This window comes from Gorilla gorilla, chromosome 16 (assembly GCF_029281585.2).
Source record: "Gorilla gorilla gorilla isolate KB3781 chromosome 16, NHGRI_mGorGor1-v2.1_pri, whole genome shotgun sequence".
Taxonomy (NCBI): Eukaryota; Metazoa; Chordata; class Mammalia; order Primates; family Hominidae; genus Gorilla; species Gorilla gorilla.
This window is the reverse complement of record NC_073240.2, coordinates 64918203-64933961: the sequence shown is the minus strand read 5'-3', so window position 1 is coordinate 64933961 and position 15759 is coordinate 64918203. Positions and strand designations below refer to the sequence as shown.

At 54.3% G+C, this 15759-nt stretch overlaps 2 protein-coding genes across 3 annotated transcripts; one reads left to right on the top strand and one right to left on the bottom strand.

Annotated features, from left to right (window-relative positions):
- Positions 1 to 1783: 1783 nt before the first annotated feature.
- PPIB (peptidylprolyl isomerase B) lies at positions 1784 to 9205 on the top strand. The gene is made up of 5 exons (XM_004056318.5): positions 1784 to 2165; positions 2863 to 2976; positions 4825 to 4918; positions 8124 to 8308; positions 8891 to 9205. Exons 1-5 carry the CDS (start codon positions 2031 to 2033, stop codon positions 9011 to 9013), a joined length of 651 nt encoding a protein of 216 aa, XP_004056366.1. The 5' UTR covers positions 1784 to 2030; the 3' UTR covers positions 9014 to 9205.
- SNX22 (sorting nexin 22) lies at positions 7552 to 13355 on the bottom strand. 2 transcript variants are annotated; one of them, XM_031002441.3, is made up of 7 exons: positions 13190 to 13350; positions 12714 to 12797; positions 12292 to 12396; positions 11695 to 11789; positions 11350 to 11382; positions 11032 to 11099; positions 7552 to 10647 (listed from the first exon to the last, which is right to left on the bottom strand). In XM_031002441.3, the coding sequence occupies exons 1-7, from the start codon at positions 13262 to 13264 to the stop codon at positions 10526 to 10528; spliced, it is 582 nt and encodes a 193-aa protein (XP_030858301.1). In that variant the 5' UTR covers positions 13265 to 13350; the 3' UTR covers positions 7552 to 10525. The 2 variants fall into 2 exon arrangements, with proteins under 2 accessions (XP_030858301.1, XP_030858302.1); XM_031002442.3 differs by lacking the exons at positions 7552 to 10647; positions 12714 to 12797 and having other exon boundaries at positions 10804 to 11099; positions 13190 to 13355.
- Positions 13356 to 15759: the final 2404 nt, after the last annotated feature.

Here is a 15759-nt window from a genome sequence, read left to right as displayed (position 1 = left end):
TATGATGAGCAATGTAAAACCATACTGCATATGTAGCCAACAGAACAACTGTCAATCTGGGCATGATTGACTCCTTCCAGTTTGTTACTACTCTTTAATTACTTTTTCACAGGCAGGTAGCAGCGGAAGAATCATGAGAGAAAAGTTTCACATTGAGAGCATTTTATCCATCAACCTGATTTCTTTTGAAAGTGTGAGTGGGAGAAAGGCTGCTGTGATGCCATTTTAGCCTTAGCTCCTCATGTGCAGGAGGCTACTTGGGTTTTTTGAGTGTTTCTTTGTTTTTGAGACAGGGTGGAGTGCAGTTTCACGATCACAGTACACTGCAGCCTTGACCTTCTGGGCTCAGGTGATTCCCCCACCTCAGCCTCTGGGGTAGCTGCGACTACAGATGCGCACCACCACGCCCTGCTAATTTTTGTATTTTTTGTAGAGACAGGTTTCACCATGTTGCCCAGGCTCAAACTCCTGGACTCAAGTCATCTGCCTGCCACAGCCTCTCAAAGTGCTGGGATTACAGGTATGAGCTACTGTGCCCAGCTGGAGGCTACTTTGAAAACATGATTTAGTAAACATTTTTCTCTGGCTATGGCAGCCTGAGACCAGTGAGTGAAGAAAGAGGCTTAACAAAATAGGAGAAAAAAAAAAAAAAAAGGGATGAGAGATGGATCTGGAAGATCATCTTTGTCAGTATAACAATGTTTAAAACTTCCTCCTGATTGGGGTTGTCTGAATTGAGGTGCAAGGATGGGAAATAAGAGAACTGTCTTGAAGCTCTACAACCTGTGTAAGGCCGCTGTAATGAACAACAAAGTTAATGCCAGTGGCCTTGCATAACCAGTCTCAGGTCAGCGCCTCATGAAGACTACATTGCATAATTTATGTAAATGGAGCCCTGCCTATAATCTGTGCTGTGACGACCCGGAATTTCTACGAAGTTAATCGCTGAAAATTAGTTTTAAAGACGTTTTAACGCCATAGGTCCAAATTTTGGAAGTTTGTGTTTTGGTTTGTTTTGGTGTGTAAGACTCCCAGTACCAAAGTATCTATGTTGTAGAGTGGGACGACACTAAGTGTGTGAAGACCGAAAATAGCCCTGTGGGGACATCTAGTAACTATTCCTGACCTCTGGAAAAAAGGCATTGTATCCTCAGGCCGTGGCATAAATTATTTCTCATGTCAGTGCGGATGTGCAGCTATCCCAACCAGGACTTGTTGGGCACTCAGTACTGCAGCGCTGTGAGGGAGCTGTGGACAGAGTAAATGCAACACAGTCCCTTCCGCAGAAAAAAAAAATGTAGTCTATTGGGGGAAAAGGTAAAGGAAGTTAAGAACAGCGTATACAATAAGATGTCCATTGATATACACAACAGTAAGCACAGCAAGATTACAGAAGGGAGAGAAAAATGGGTAGTAACTTGACGGCCTCAGTAAAAAAGGAAGTGGGTTGTGCAGCAAGTTTTGCAAGACAAGTGGAGGAGCCGTACAAGGCCACGCTCGGTAAGGATAAATGTCCCTGAAGTGTTTGGAAGCCACAACGTTTAGAGCCAATTTGGCGGTGACAAACACTTGACTGGCCCAAAACAGTGACAAGCGTCCCGTGCCCCTGTCCAGGCCCACGTATTTGCTAACCTCAAGCGCCACCTACCGCAGGCCAGTGGAACAGCGCTCCGGGCGGGGCGGGCCGCGGAGCATGCCGGGCCTTGTGGTCTTCTCGGAGCCCGGGCCCGTGCTCTGCGAGGCCGCCTTCCGCCGGTGGCCTTCCTGTGGGCGGGAGAGGGCGGCCGGGAGCCCAATGAGGGAGCAATAACGTGGCAACCACCCACGAGCCCGCGTCGGTGCCCGCCCCGCAGGGGGACCTACTATCCGGCGCCGAGCCGGAGGGGGGAAACGGCGCCCGCCGCCCGCCCGGAGCCCGCGAGCAGCCCCAGTCCCCCCCACCCGCGCGTGGCGGCGCCGGCTCCCTAGCCACCGCGGCCCCACCCTCTTCCGGCCTCAGCTGTCTGGGCCGCTTTCGCCTCCGCGTGTGGATGCTGCGCCTCTCCGAACGCAACATGAAGGTGCTCCTTGCCGCCGCCCTCATCGCGGGGTCCGTCTTCTTCCTGCTGCTGCCGGGACCTTCTGCGGCCGATGAGAAGAAGAAGGGGCCCAAAGTCACCGTCAAGGTCCGGCGGAGTCCGCGGCATTTACGGTGCCGGAGCTCGGGCCCGGGCGGCCTTGGCTTGGCCTTGGCTCAGCCCCTCCTCCCTCGGCTTCTGTCTGTGGCCTCGTGGCGTCTGGGCTGTCCTGCCCATTCAGTCCAGAGAACGACCCGGACCCACCCCGACACCCCCAGCCCCTGCCCTGACCCAGGGAGTTAGTTGGATCCCCGGATACCCATCTGGGGCCGACACTGGCAGTCTCAGAGCAGCCTTTTTGCAAACACCCCTCAGTGCTGGGGAGATGGTGAAAGATCACGCCTGCCGGATTCCGAATCCTTTCTCTCCTTAAGCCAAATTTTAGCCACTTCCAATTACAAAGCACAGTATGTATACTTCAAACTTAAGTGGTGAACTTAGGCTCCGCTCCTTATGGGTTTTCTAATGTTAATTTTTAGAATCTGGGTCCATTAGCTGTTTAGAGCAAATATTGTTATCCTGTAGTCCAAGGAGGGTCTAGATAAGCATGTTTTCCAAGGAAAGGGTCTGGAGCTTTCATTAGATTCTCATAGGATTTTTACCGTCATCAAAATCAGATTCAGAACCACTTCTCTAAAAATATGGCTCTATTTTCTCTCCCATCCTCAGGTTAGCTTCTTGTACCTTCCCTCCCCTAGCAACGCCCCTTTAAAGAAGCTAAGTTGGAAATGGTCTCTTTCCTCAGGTGTATTTTGACCTACGAATTGGAGATGAAGATGTAGGCCGGGTGATCTTTGGTCTCTTCGGAAAGACTGTTCCAAAAACAGTGGATAATTTTGTGGCCTTAGCTACAGGAGAGGTAAGTGGCTGGAGCAGGGGTAGTCAACTCACATGAAGTGAAGTTGGCACTGGGGATGGCAGCAAACTGACCTGCAGAGTTCAGCCGATCTGTAGCGTGGACCTCACTGAGCACCGACTGCCTGTTGCCCTGGGAACACAGTATTGCCCTTTCTTAAGAGTAAGGGGGCCCTGACCAGGCACAGTGGCTCACACTTAAAATCCAAGCACTTTTGGAGGCCAAAGTAGGAGGATTGCTTGAGCCCAGGAGTTCAAGGCCAACCTGAGCAACATAGCAAGACCCTGTCTCTATCCCCGCAAATTTTTTTTTTTTTTTTTTGAGACGGAGTTTCACTCTTGTTGCCTGGGCTGGAGTGCAGTGGTGCGGCCTCAGCTCACTGCAACCTCCGCCTCCCGGGTTTAAGTGATTCTCCTGCCTCAGCCTCCCGAGTAGCTGGGATTACAGGCATGCGCCACCACGCTTGGCTAATTTTGTATTTTTAGTAGTGACAGGGTTTCACCATGTTGGCCAGGCTGAACTCGAACTCCTGACCTCAGGTGATCCGCCTGCCTTGGCCTCCCAAAGTGCTGGGATTAGAGGTGTGAGCCACTGTGCCCGGCCAAAAAAAATTTTTTTTTAATTAGTTGGGTGTGACGGGGTGCACCTGTGGTCCCAGCTACAGCTACTCAGGAGGCTGAAGTGAAATGGAGGTTGCAGTGAGCCATGTTCACGCCACTGCACTCCAGCCTGAGCAATAGAGTGAGACCCTGTCTCAAAAAAAATAATAAATTAATTAAAAATAAAAGGCCGGGCGCAGTAACTCATGCCTGTAATCCCAGCACTTTGGGAGGCTGAGGCGGGTAGATCACCTGAGGTCAGGAGTTCGAGACCAGCCTGGCCAACATGGCGAAATCCTGTCTCTACTAAAAATACAAAAAATTAGCCAGGTGTGGTGGTAGGCGCCTGTAATTCCAGCTACTTGGGAGGCTGAGGCAGGAGAATTTGTTGAACCCAGGAGGTGGAGGTTGCAGTGAGCCGAGATTGCCCCACTGCACTCTAGCCTGGGCAACAAGAGGGAAACTCCATCTCAAAAATAAAAATAAAAAATAAAAAAACAGGCCGGGCATGGTGGCTCACGCCTGTAATCCCAGCACTTTGGGAGGCGGAGGAGGGCAGATCACCTGAGTTCAGGAGTTCGAGAGCAGCCTGGGCACCATGGTGAAACCCCATCTCTACTAAAAATACAGAAATCAGCTGGGCATTGTGGTGGCACATGCCTGTAATCCCAGCTACTCAGGAGGCTGAGGCTGGAGAATCGCTTGAACCTGGGAGGTGGAGGCTGCAGTGAGTGGAGATTGTGCCATTGCACTCCAGCCTGGGTGACAAGAGAGAAACTCTGTCTCAAAAAAATAATAATAAAATTTAAAAAATGAGATAAAAAAGAGTAAGGGGTCCAGAGCTTCCTGGGGAGACTTCACCTAGGGTGAGGGCAGTGGGTTTTAAGGAAACAACAGTGCCCTATTTCAGTTTATATTAACTTTCCATTGAGCCAGCAGGTGACCTTTCTTCTCAGTTTCCTTGTATCTGTTCTTATGAGTGGAAGAAATGAGGGGAAAAGCATTATGTGATGTAGAATTGTATAAAGCTTGGGAATTGTATGGAGGCAGAGGGATTTCCACATCTGTGTGCACCATGCCTGTCCTGTGGTGCCTGCCCACTCACTTAGTAGCACACTAAACAGTCGAAGTGGTCAGCAGTGGTGTCTCTTCTGCGAGCAGGAGTTGTGGACTTGTTCCTGTGGGGCCTATTTAATGTAATGTCTTCCTGCTGCCCCATACCACCTCCTTACCTTCTCTTCCCTTTTTCTAGAAAGGATTTGGCTACAAAAACAGCAAATTCCATCGTGTAATCAAGGACTTCATGATCCAGGGTGGAGACTTCACCAGGGGAGATGGCACAGGAGGTAACCACAGGTCCTCTGGGCCAAGGAGTATGTCAGTGTAGCCTCCACAGTGGGAGGGCCAGGTTCTGCTGGGGAGACAAGGCCTCTTTCTTCCCCAGCTCTAGAGGCAGGCCTACTTATTACTTATCTACTTTGAGACCAGCGGCACCCTTCTTTGAAGAGGGAACCCAGTACAAAGGAGAGAGAATAATGGGGTAGACCTGATGGTAGATCTAAGAGAATCTCTCCCAGGTGACTGTCCTGCTGATCCAGGCCTATAGCCTGGTGACCTTTCCTGATACCTCTTCAGAATGGGGATTGGGGAGAGAGGCGTGTGGAAGCAAAGTGAAGACATGTGGGTACGCGATTCTAGGTCAAATGCCCAAAGCCTGTCCAGGCTACCCTGGAAGCCCCAGCAAAAGTGGGAGGGCCAGGCGTGGTGACTCTGTGATCCCAGCACTTCGGAAGGCCAAGGTGGCTGGATCACTTGAGGCCAGGAGTTCAAGACTAGCCTGGCCAACATGTTGAAACCCCATCTCTACTAAAAATACAAAAGATTAGCCGGGTGTGGTGGCACGCACCTATAATCCCAGTTACTCGGGAGGCTGAGGCAGGAGAATTGCTTGAACCTGGGAGGCGGAGGTTGCAGTGAGCCGAAATCACGCCACTGCCCTCCAGCCTGGGTGACAGAGCGAGACTCCATCTCAAAAAAATAAAAAAAAGAGTGGGAGCAGTTACTTTCCTTGACAGTCTTTCACCAGAGACCACTCTGTGAGGGCCGACCCTCACCTTGGCATTAACTTGCACACGTAGGACAGAAAGACCCCCGGACGCCTGCATGAGTCTCACTGAGCTCAGGTACAGCCTGCTGCTCCCTTAGAACACAGCTCACTCCTCGATGAGTGTCTGTGGGGCTCTGTGGTGGGGGTTGAGGATGTAAAGACCCATGGGGCAGTGGCTCCCTTTTACTTCCAACAACTGAAAATGTACAAGTGAGCCATGATGCAGCGTTTAGGACTCAGGCTCACAAAGGAGACCAAAGAACTGTATTTGTGGAGTCAGACGCAGTTGGGCTCGATCAGTGTCTGCCACCTTCTTGTTTTGTGACCTCAGGCAAGTGAGTCCTTGGAGCTTCAGTTTCCTGTTCTGTACAGTGAGGGTGGAGAGAGTTGTGGGGCCATGAGGATTGGGCTAGATCTGGAGTGTGAAGTGCCTGGCATGCAGTGAGTGCTTAGTAAGTCAGCCATTGTTGAAGTGCTGACAAGCAGAGGGATCCCCTCAGGCCAGGGAACGGGGAATGACCTTGTGGATGTGAGGAAAGATTTCAGTGGGGTCCTCAATGAGGAGAATTTGAATGGGCAGAAAAGAGGCAGGGTTAGGGCATGAGCCCGGTGCTGTTCTGTGGCAGGAGCTTGGCCAAAGGTGGGGTGAGGGCATCTGTACCCGGAGTGCAGAGAGGTGGGTGATGTCCTGCAGCCTGGGCTTCGGCCTGCAGGGAGTCAGGGCCACAAAGCTGAGTAAGAGGATGACCCCTCGCTTGGGGTGCCAGGGGAGTCATGTGGTGGCAGATCCAGGATGTGGAGGCTAGGACAGGCAGGCTGCTGGGGGCATTGGTGCCGCTGACCCTGGGCAGGGAGATTTGGACCTGATCCTGAGGTGGCTGAGAGCAGAGATTCGAGACCAGACCACCTTGGTCTGAACTCTAGCCCCGCTGTTGCTCTGCTGGGGCTCCTTTTATTCTCTGTGCCTCAGTTTCTTCATCTTTGAAGTGGAGTTAGCTCCTCCTCATAGGGTGGATCGTTAAATATGTAAGATGCTTGGAACAGTCTCTGGCACACACTATGAGCACCCTAAGCACTCGCCTACTGCAGCGGTGGTGGCGGGAATGGAAAGAAAGAGTAAGTACATGGGGAGTGGGTAGGGACAACCTGAGCCACGTGCAGAGGAAAAGGGGTCAAAAGAATAACTGAGGTCTGGAGAGAAAGATGACAAGGTATGTTGAGTTTAAATAGAAATGTCCATTTGAGTTTTGAACCCCTGTATCTTGGGAGAGTGGCTGGAGCTAAGGATGGAGATTTGGGGGTTTTCTGGATAACAACTATAATCAAAATCCCACAGTTGGCTCAAATGGGGGAGGCTTTTAGCCAGCACTCCAGCCAGGACTCACTGCACATGTGGCAGAGTCCAGTCTCCCCAGCGTTGGGGTGAGAGGTGGAGCACAGGCAGAAGCACCCTGTCCCCACCAGCCAGAGTCTGGTCATTCTTGGTTTTCAGTCATCCTACCTGCTGCCCAATCAGAAACATCTTCCTGGTTGGCATCGGTCTAGGACAGTTTCCCAGCTCAGTTCCATTCTGTGGAACCACAGGATGAAGGTAGGTGCAGTGAGAAGGAAAAAAGAGTTTTGCATGCAAATATGTTTGAAAGGTGTTAGATAAAACAAAATGAAAACGACCCCATTTTTGGCTGAGTTTCTTGGGGCCTAATGCACAGTGTCAGTCTCCAAGGGGTGATAGGGAAAAAGAAGGGTTTCGGTGTTCCTCGTGGAAGCAGCTTTGGAACTAGGATCTCTGAAACGGCATAGAGATCACTCCGGATTGCCCTTACAGACAGATTGCCATCTGTCCCCAAGCCCCACGTGGACAGACGCGTCACACACACTCACAGCTGTCTTTTATTCCTGTTCATTCCTTGTTAAGAGGCTTTGACTCTCCAGAATCCAAGGGGCAGCCCCTCTTTTCTGCCCCTCCCCACCCATCTCTGGCTGCTTTCTCCTCTGCAGCTATGCCTGTGTCTTTTGTGCTCATAGGAAAACAGGCTGGTCAGCCACAGCAGTCCTCCTTTTCTGGAGAGTTCCGACCCTGTTGACTCCCCTGCATCCTGCACGGCACTTCCCTCCACCAAAGTCCCTCCGTGGCAGGCCTGGGCCATAGCTAAGGGGAGCTGATAACATGTGCCTTATTTAAAAGCCACAAAACTATCTTCTCGAAGTAATCCTTCTGTGAGCTGTTCACCACATCAGCCTGGCCTGATGCCCCACTTGGCCTCAGTCAGCATGGCTTGGCTCTGAGGCCAGAAGATAGGAAGGACGCTGCTTTTATGTCCTTGTAGTCCACTCCAGCCTAGCCTGGCACAGAGGACAGGTTAAGCCCCCTCAGTCCTGGCCCCGAATGTCTGCTTGGTTTGGCGCAATCCAGCGCCCCCGACCTGCTCTGTCTTTTTTCCCAGGAAAGAGCATCTACGGTGAGCGCTTCCCCGATGAGAACTTCAAACTGAAGCACTACGGGCCTGGCTGGGTGAGCATGGCCAACGCAGGCAAAGACACCAACGGCTCCCAGTTCTTCATCACGACAGTCAAGACAGCCTGGCTAGATGGCAAGCATGTGGTGTTTGGCAAAGTTCTAGAGGGCATGGTGAGTTGTGGAAGCAAGGGCTACTACTGGGCAATCCTCACCGGGGATTCAACACAGACCCCAGGGCAGGAGCTCCATGTGTCCATCCCTTTCCCAAAAGGACCCAACCCACAGATGCAGCCCAGTGCTCCTGTCCAGAATAAACCCTGTACCTCCATGCCTCCAAGGTTCTGAATTCTTCCAGCCCCCCCTGAGCCCAGCCAGGAAGGCTGCACAACTGCCAGTGCCTCCCTCCCCTCATTCACTCAGTGATGTGCTGGTCCCACCCCTGAGGTATACAGAGTGCAGCTGAATGCAATGTCCCTGAGAAGCCACATGCCCTGGTCACCCTCTTCCTCCTCTTCACCCTTGGCCCAACCTGGGTCTTACTTCAAAGGAACAAAATTCCTGTACCCCCTTGTCAAATCATCTGCATTCTCCCTGCTCTGGCCAGGAGTCTGTTAGAATTTTGGTGCCTCCAGTTTTGTGTGCTGTTGATCACTTGTGGGTCTTACCCCTCCTGAGCCATATGCTGGGGCCTTTCTCCTGAGCGGTGGACCTCCTGATCCACCATGCCCTCCTACTTCCACCTTTCTTTTCCAGGAGGTGGTGCGGAAGGTGGAGAGCACCAAGACAGACAGCCGGGATAAACCCCTGAAGGATGTGATCATCGCAGACTGCGGCAAGATCGAGGTGGAGAAGCCCTTTGCCATCGCCAAGGAGTAGGGCACAGGGACGTCTTTCTTTGAGTGACCGTCTGTGCAGGCCCTGTAGTCTGCCACAGGGCTCTGAGCTGCACTGGCCCCGGTGCTGGCATCTGGTGGAGCGGACCCACTCCCCTCACATTCCACAGGCCCATGGACTCAGTTTTGTAACAAACTTCTACCAACACTGACCAATAAAAAAAAAATGTGGGTTTTTTTTTTTTTTTTTTTTTTTAATATATAATGTGTGGGCCTGGTTCTTGAGCCTGCAGCACCTCCCCTAGGCCTACATCCCAACATGCCTGCAACTCTCCTGTGGCAATGGGTGCCTGCCCCTTCCCTGGGATCCTGCCTGAAACTTTGACCCAGGAGCTACCCAGGAAAAGTCAGGCAGGAGCTTTTGCCCCCTGCTTCTAAACTTTGCCAGCTACTGCGCCTCCACATTTGCTCCCCTTGCCACCACCCTCCAGTCTATGTTAAGGGATATATCTGTACTTTTTCATAGCCTACCTCTAAATTGATTTTTTTTTTTTTTTTTTTTGGTAGAGACAGGTCTCACTATGTTGTGCTGGCTGGTCTCAAACTTCCAGACTCAAGCATCCTCCTGCCTTGGCCTCCTAAAGTATTGGGATTACAGGCATGAGCCTCTGCACCCAGCTGACTTCTTCCTTTATTATTTATTTATTTTGACACGGAGTTTCACTCTTGTTGCCCAGGCTGGAGTGCAGTGGCGCGATCTCAGCTCACCACAACTTCCGCCTCCTGGCTTCAAGAGATTCTCCTGCCTTGGGCCGGGCACGGTGGCTCACGCCCGTGATCCCAGCACTTTGGGAAGCCGAGGCGGGTGGATCACCTGACGTCAGGAGTTCAAGACCAGCCTGGCCAACGTGGTGAAACCTGTCTCTATTAAAAATACAAAAATTAGCCAGGCATGGTGGCGGATGCCTGTAATCCCAGCTACTCGAGAGGCTGAGGCAGGAGAATTGCTTGAACCCAGGAAGCGGGGGTTGCCGTGAGCCGAGATCGTGCCATTGCATTCCAGCCTGGGCAACAAGAGTGAAACTCCGTCTCAAAAAAAAAAAAAAAAGATTCTCCTGCCTCAGCTTCCCAAGTAGCTGGGATTACAGGCATGCACCACCACAATGCCTGGCTAATTTTGTATTTTTAGTAGAGACGGGGTTTCTCCATGGTGGTCAGGCTGGTCTCGGAACTCCTGACCTCAGGTGATCCACCCAGCTTGGCCTCCCAAAGTGCTGGGATTACAGGCATGAGCCACCACGCCTGGCTGACTTCCTCTTTTATTACTTATCTTCTTGACCCTGCCTTGGCTGTTGGGCTCTAAGAGCATGCAGATTCTACCACCTCCAGCTACCAATGCGAGCCAAGTTCTGAGCCTTGAGTGGGAATGTGGCACAACTGGGCACTGGGTAATTAAGTCCTGGGTCCAGGCCAAAGGAGGACCTAGCCTTATATGGAGTTCATAGGACAGAGGCACATGACTTTCTTAGGAGGCAGCCAAAGGCCTCTGGACTGATCAGGGCATCGGTGGCAGAGGAGCAGGGTGACAGGCCGCCTTTGGCTGGGCTTTATCTGGGCTGATGCTGAAGCTGTAGAGGCCCTGGAGCACACCATTCACCACCACGTTGGGCAGCGACTCTGTGGGATAGAATTAAACAGGTCTGGCCTCAGACCTGCAGCTCCTTGAGCTCCTGCTCATGGGCTCAGCCCCCACTTGGGAGTAGGAGCCCCTGCCAAGGCAGCAGACAGCAGCTGTCCACCCCAAATGAAGCCTCCGCATTCCCAGGTCACATTCTTTTCACATCAGCTTGGTAAAGAAGTCAGGCTGCTGAAGAAATGGAGACCAGGGAAGCCAAACTTGTTTTCCTTGTGTCTACAAAGCAGGCTCCAGGGGACAGAAGCAGGAGGTAGTGGCTCCAGAGGTGGGCAGCAGGAAGGAGATGCTGCCTGAGGGTCCCAGGAGCCGAGAAATGCAAAGCCTACAACCCAGCCCTGTAGCCCCATATCTAGGCACCTCCTCACCTGGGGAGGGGTTGCAAACATAGGGATCCACATGGAAGCTCAGGACAGGCCGCTGGTGCTGCTGGGAGCTGGGAGGAAAGAGGGTCATGAACCATGGGTGCGGGAGGCAGGGCAGAATCCCACAGAGGGGTGGAGACGGGGTTGCCATCACCAGGGACCCATGAAGGAAAAGGTGAGTGGGAAATGGGCTCAGGAGGCACCAAAGGGAAAACAGACTTCAGGGCCCAGGCCAGACAGGCCCAGGCAGCAGGCCTGCCTCCTAGCATATGGCCACTAGGGGGCAGCAGGGGCCGGGCGCGGGCTAGGGCTTTGACTTGCCTGCTGTCGCCAGGCAGGAACTCCCTCAGGGTGCTGAAGAGAAGAGAAACACTGTAAGCTGCCTGGGGATGCCGGGGGAGCGTGAGGAAGGGGTGGAGACACCAGAGCGCAGAACTGCACCTCCCAGGGGACCACTGCTTCTATTTGTAACAAGCCCCAGTTCCGGAGGTGGCGGGGGTAACCAAGTCTGTCCAGAAAAAAGCCCCTCCACCCAGGTCAAGAGAGCTGGTGAGGGCGGTCATGCTGGATCCTGGCAGATGTGAAAAGAAAGGGCTTGCCCTCCAACACCTTTCCTCACCTGCTCACTGCTGACAGCCCCTGGCCCCCGCCATCGGCCCCCCTTACCCCCAGTTGCTAGCCTTGGGGTCTGTGGGGAAGTGCCGAAGTCTCAGGAATTCCAGTAACTCCTTGGGCACCTCCTGGTTCAGGTACAGGATGCCCTGGAGAGGACAAAGGAGACCTGCAATCAGACCCAGCTACTAATTTGCATAGCGCAGTGCCAGTGCAAATGCAGGGCTCTTTGTTCCAAAAAAAGAATTTCACGACAATGACAGCAGAGCATTGAACCAGGCTCAGGGCCCTTCGGGGCGCTGGGCCCTGTGTGCACAGGTTGTACCCCATGACGCGGCATAGCTTTGCTGTTGGGGGAAGGACCCTCACCCTACATGCCATCAGGAGGGCAGCACAGGACCTCACCATGGAGGGGACAGGACCTGGGTTTCATGGAGCTGGGACTACCTGTGTCCGTTACCTCTTTCAGTCCTTTCAACAAGCCAGAGGGGGGTGTTTGGACCTATATTAGACTCAGAAAATTGATGCTTGAGGTGGTGAATAACATCCCCAAGTTGTGGGTTCCCTCCCTGCCATGCCCCCACACCTCTCTGTCTGGGCCACACCCCTGGCACAGCAGGCCGGGGGGCAACCAACTGTGCTCTCGCATACCTGGATGTAGGCCTCCAAGCCCTGCCGGCGCTGTTCCAACCCTCTGGTCCTCCAGTTGGGCAGGCGTTTCGAGGGGAAGTCGGGCACTTTGTACAGCTTCTTGATCTACTGGAGGTTTACCGCGTGCGATCACAGCATCCCGACTGAGCCCTCAAGCCCTCTTCGCCCGAGCCAGAAGCCCTCCCGCGCCCCCGCCTTCGGGCTCTACTGGGACAGACCCTGGTGAGTGGTGGACCGGCCGAGGGCGAGGAAGGCCCCAACCCACCCACAGAGGCCCGGGGGCTGACCGGCTGCGCAGGGACTGAGGCAGTAATGGGGGTGGCGGAGGCTGGGGCTGGAGCTCGCCCGCCCGCCTCACAGGGCCTGGGCGGGGGCTGGACAGAGGCTGGGCCGGGGCCGCTGGGAGGTCGGCGCCGCCTCACCCGCTTGTGCAGCGCGTGGAACTCGCTGTAGCGCCTCGGCACCGTGTGTCTGCGCCCGCTGCACAGCACCTCCACTCGGAACACCTGGCGGCGCGGGCGGGCAGCGGGTCTGCGCGTGAGGCCCCGCGGGAGGACGCCGCAGCACCTGCGCCTGGCGACGTGCCCACCCTCCCGCTCTCAAAGGCACAAAGCGGCCTTGCGGCGCCGCGGCTGCCCAGGGACTCTCCGCTCCCGCACACCTGGGAGAACGGGCTGGCGGACCTGCCCCTCGGAGCCCTGGGGTCCCTCAAGAGCTCGAACCACGGTCCGCGAGGCTGGCAAATCCAAGCGGCCCCCAAACCCTCGACAAGGTTTCCCCCGACGGTCCAGCCCGCAGCGCTCGTTCACCCGGGCCCGGGCCCCGGGTCCCCACTGAGCGCAGAGCGGGGAAATCCTGCGGGTCCCGGCGCCCCTCCCCATCCAAGGGCTGCGCTCACCATGTGGCTTTTCTCCGGGCTCTGCCTGGGCCCCTCGGCCTCGGGCCCCACCGACGGGATGTGAACTTCCAGCATCCGCGTCCGGGCCCCAGCTACTCCGCGCGCTCGGCTCGGAGCCCTAACTCTCCCGGAGCGGACTGAGGACCCCGGCGCGGCCGGCTCCGCCCCCTCGGTCCGCAGGCCCCGCCCCCAGGCGACCCCGCCCCGGGCGTTCCCTTGCGCCGCGGGTCCTGAGCCTAGAAGATTAGGCGGGACCCGGACGCCGCCCCCCAAGTCTAGTGCGCCCACAGCGCGGGGCAGTGGAGTCAACCGTTTGTCAAACATTGACGGAGCACTCACTGATGCCAGGAACTGGCGAGCGAAAATGTCACCCATCCTGAGTTAAGCGCCTACCAAGGACGGCCTGTGGCTCCAGGCGCGGACGGAGGCGGGGCCCGGGCCTCAGCGCCGGTCCTGGGCCCAACCAGGGACCTGTCTTGGGTTCCTCAGTCCCTTCCCGAGCCTTTCCCTCCTTTCAGCCTGGTCCCTGAGATTGTGATCTGGATTCCCCGGCTGAGGCCACACCTGAGCAAGGCTTGGACCCAATCCAGCTTTGATGCCCCCTTCCCCAGCATCCACAGGCCCCCCCATTCATTCGTTGTTTTCATCCATCCATTCACTCATATCTTCCAACCCTAAGGGGCTCCAGGCTGTTTGTGGGGAAGAGGCAGTTTAGGGACCTAGGCTCCGATTTGGACATCAGACTGCCTGGATTTCAGGAGCTCCGTAGACCTTTGCTCATCTGCAAAATAGGGATAACGTGGCTCCTTCAGGCAAGTGTATAAAGTGAGATGATTTGGCCGGGCGCGGTGGCTCACGCCTGTAATCCCAGCACTTTGGGAGGCTGAGGTAGGCGGATCACCTGAGGTCAGGAGTTCGAGACCAGCCTGACCAACATGGTGAAACCCCGTATCTACTAAAAATACAAAAATCAACCAGGTGTGGTGGCACATGCCTGTAATCCCAGCTACTCAGGAGGCTGAGGCAGGAGAATCGCTTGAACCTGAAAGGCAGAGGTTGCAGTGAGCCGAGATCAAACCATTGCACTCCAGACTGGGCAACAGCAAGACTCTGTCTAAAAAAAAAAAAAAAAAAAAAAAAGTGAGATGATTCATGTTAGGCCCTTAACAGAAGCATTGAGCAGCAGCTTGACTGTGGGCTGGGCTTCTCCTGGATGACTAGGATAAGTGGGCACAGGGCAGTGGATGGGAAGAGAGACTTTGGGGGGTGGCACCAGGTTGCTCTTGTCCACCCCTCCGGGCAGGTTCTTCCTGGATATGTGGCAGGATTTTGATCCAGAACTCTCTCAGGCCATGTGCTGGAAAGGACCTCTGCTCCCACCTCTCAGCCCTGCACCCTTCAGCTGTCGGAGAGCTGCTATCAGCAGCACCATGGCAGGTCCTCTACTCTACTGACTTCCCCCACAAAGGCCCCGTGACATGCAGAGAGGCGAGGCCCTGCCTTCCAAAGCTCATACGTAGTGGGAGGTCTTGGGGTGGGCAGGAGGAAGCAGAGTGCCTGTCTTCGGGGCTGGGGTTGAGGGGACTCACCCCTCCCCTGCTTTTGCAGAGACACCTCTGAGCTGGAGCAAAAAGCCTCCATCCCCAGCCCTGCCCCCAGAGAAGGGCTGAGATGAGGACCCCAAAATGGGGCAAACAGGTCTCACCAATATCATGTCCCACATTCTCTTTTTCCAAATTGCATCACACAAGGACCACAGAATCAGGAAGCTGAAACTTCCCAGATTCTAGTGGGGTCCCCTAGAAGAAAAGCAGCCCAGAGTGAGGAGAAGTGCTGTGCTTTCATTTCCTCCCTACAGCCCCATCATTCAGGGACCCAGCTTTCCCTGGCCTACAGGGCCTCCCCAACTCCCACTGTCCAGGGAGGCCTCTCCTGGGATCCTCAGACTTCTTGGTCCTCATCCTAATGACTGTCTGCCCCTCTGTCTGTGAGTCTCCATTTTTTCCTGCCTTCATCTCCAATAGAACGTCCATTCTCTACCCTGCAGCACAAACTGTTATCAAGGCATGTGCTTAAAACCTTCCAATGTTTCCCACTGCACTTAGAATAAAACCCACTCTCCCTATGCAATCCACAAAGCTGTAAACAACCCAGCCCAGCCTCCATCTTCCACCTCATTTCCTCTCCTCTCCCCATCATGCACCAGGCTCTTCCAACCTGAGAAGCTCTTTCCTGCCTCAGGGCTTTGCATTAGGCTGTTTGCTCCACCTGGGGGCACCCTTCCTTGACTCTTCAAGGATTGAGCTCATCCTCCAATTCTTAGCCTAAAACTCAACTCAAAAAGGTTTTTTTTTTTTTTTTTTTTTTTTTTTTTTTTGAGACAGGGCCTCACTCCAGTCACCCAGGCTGGAGTGCAGTGACACAACCACAGGGCTCACTGCAGCTTAGGTGATTTTCCCACCTCAGCCTCCTGAGTAACTGGGACTACAGGTGTGCACCACCACACCCAGCTAATTTTTGTATTTTTTGTAGAGACGGAGTTTGGCTATGTTGGCCAGGCTGGTCTCGAA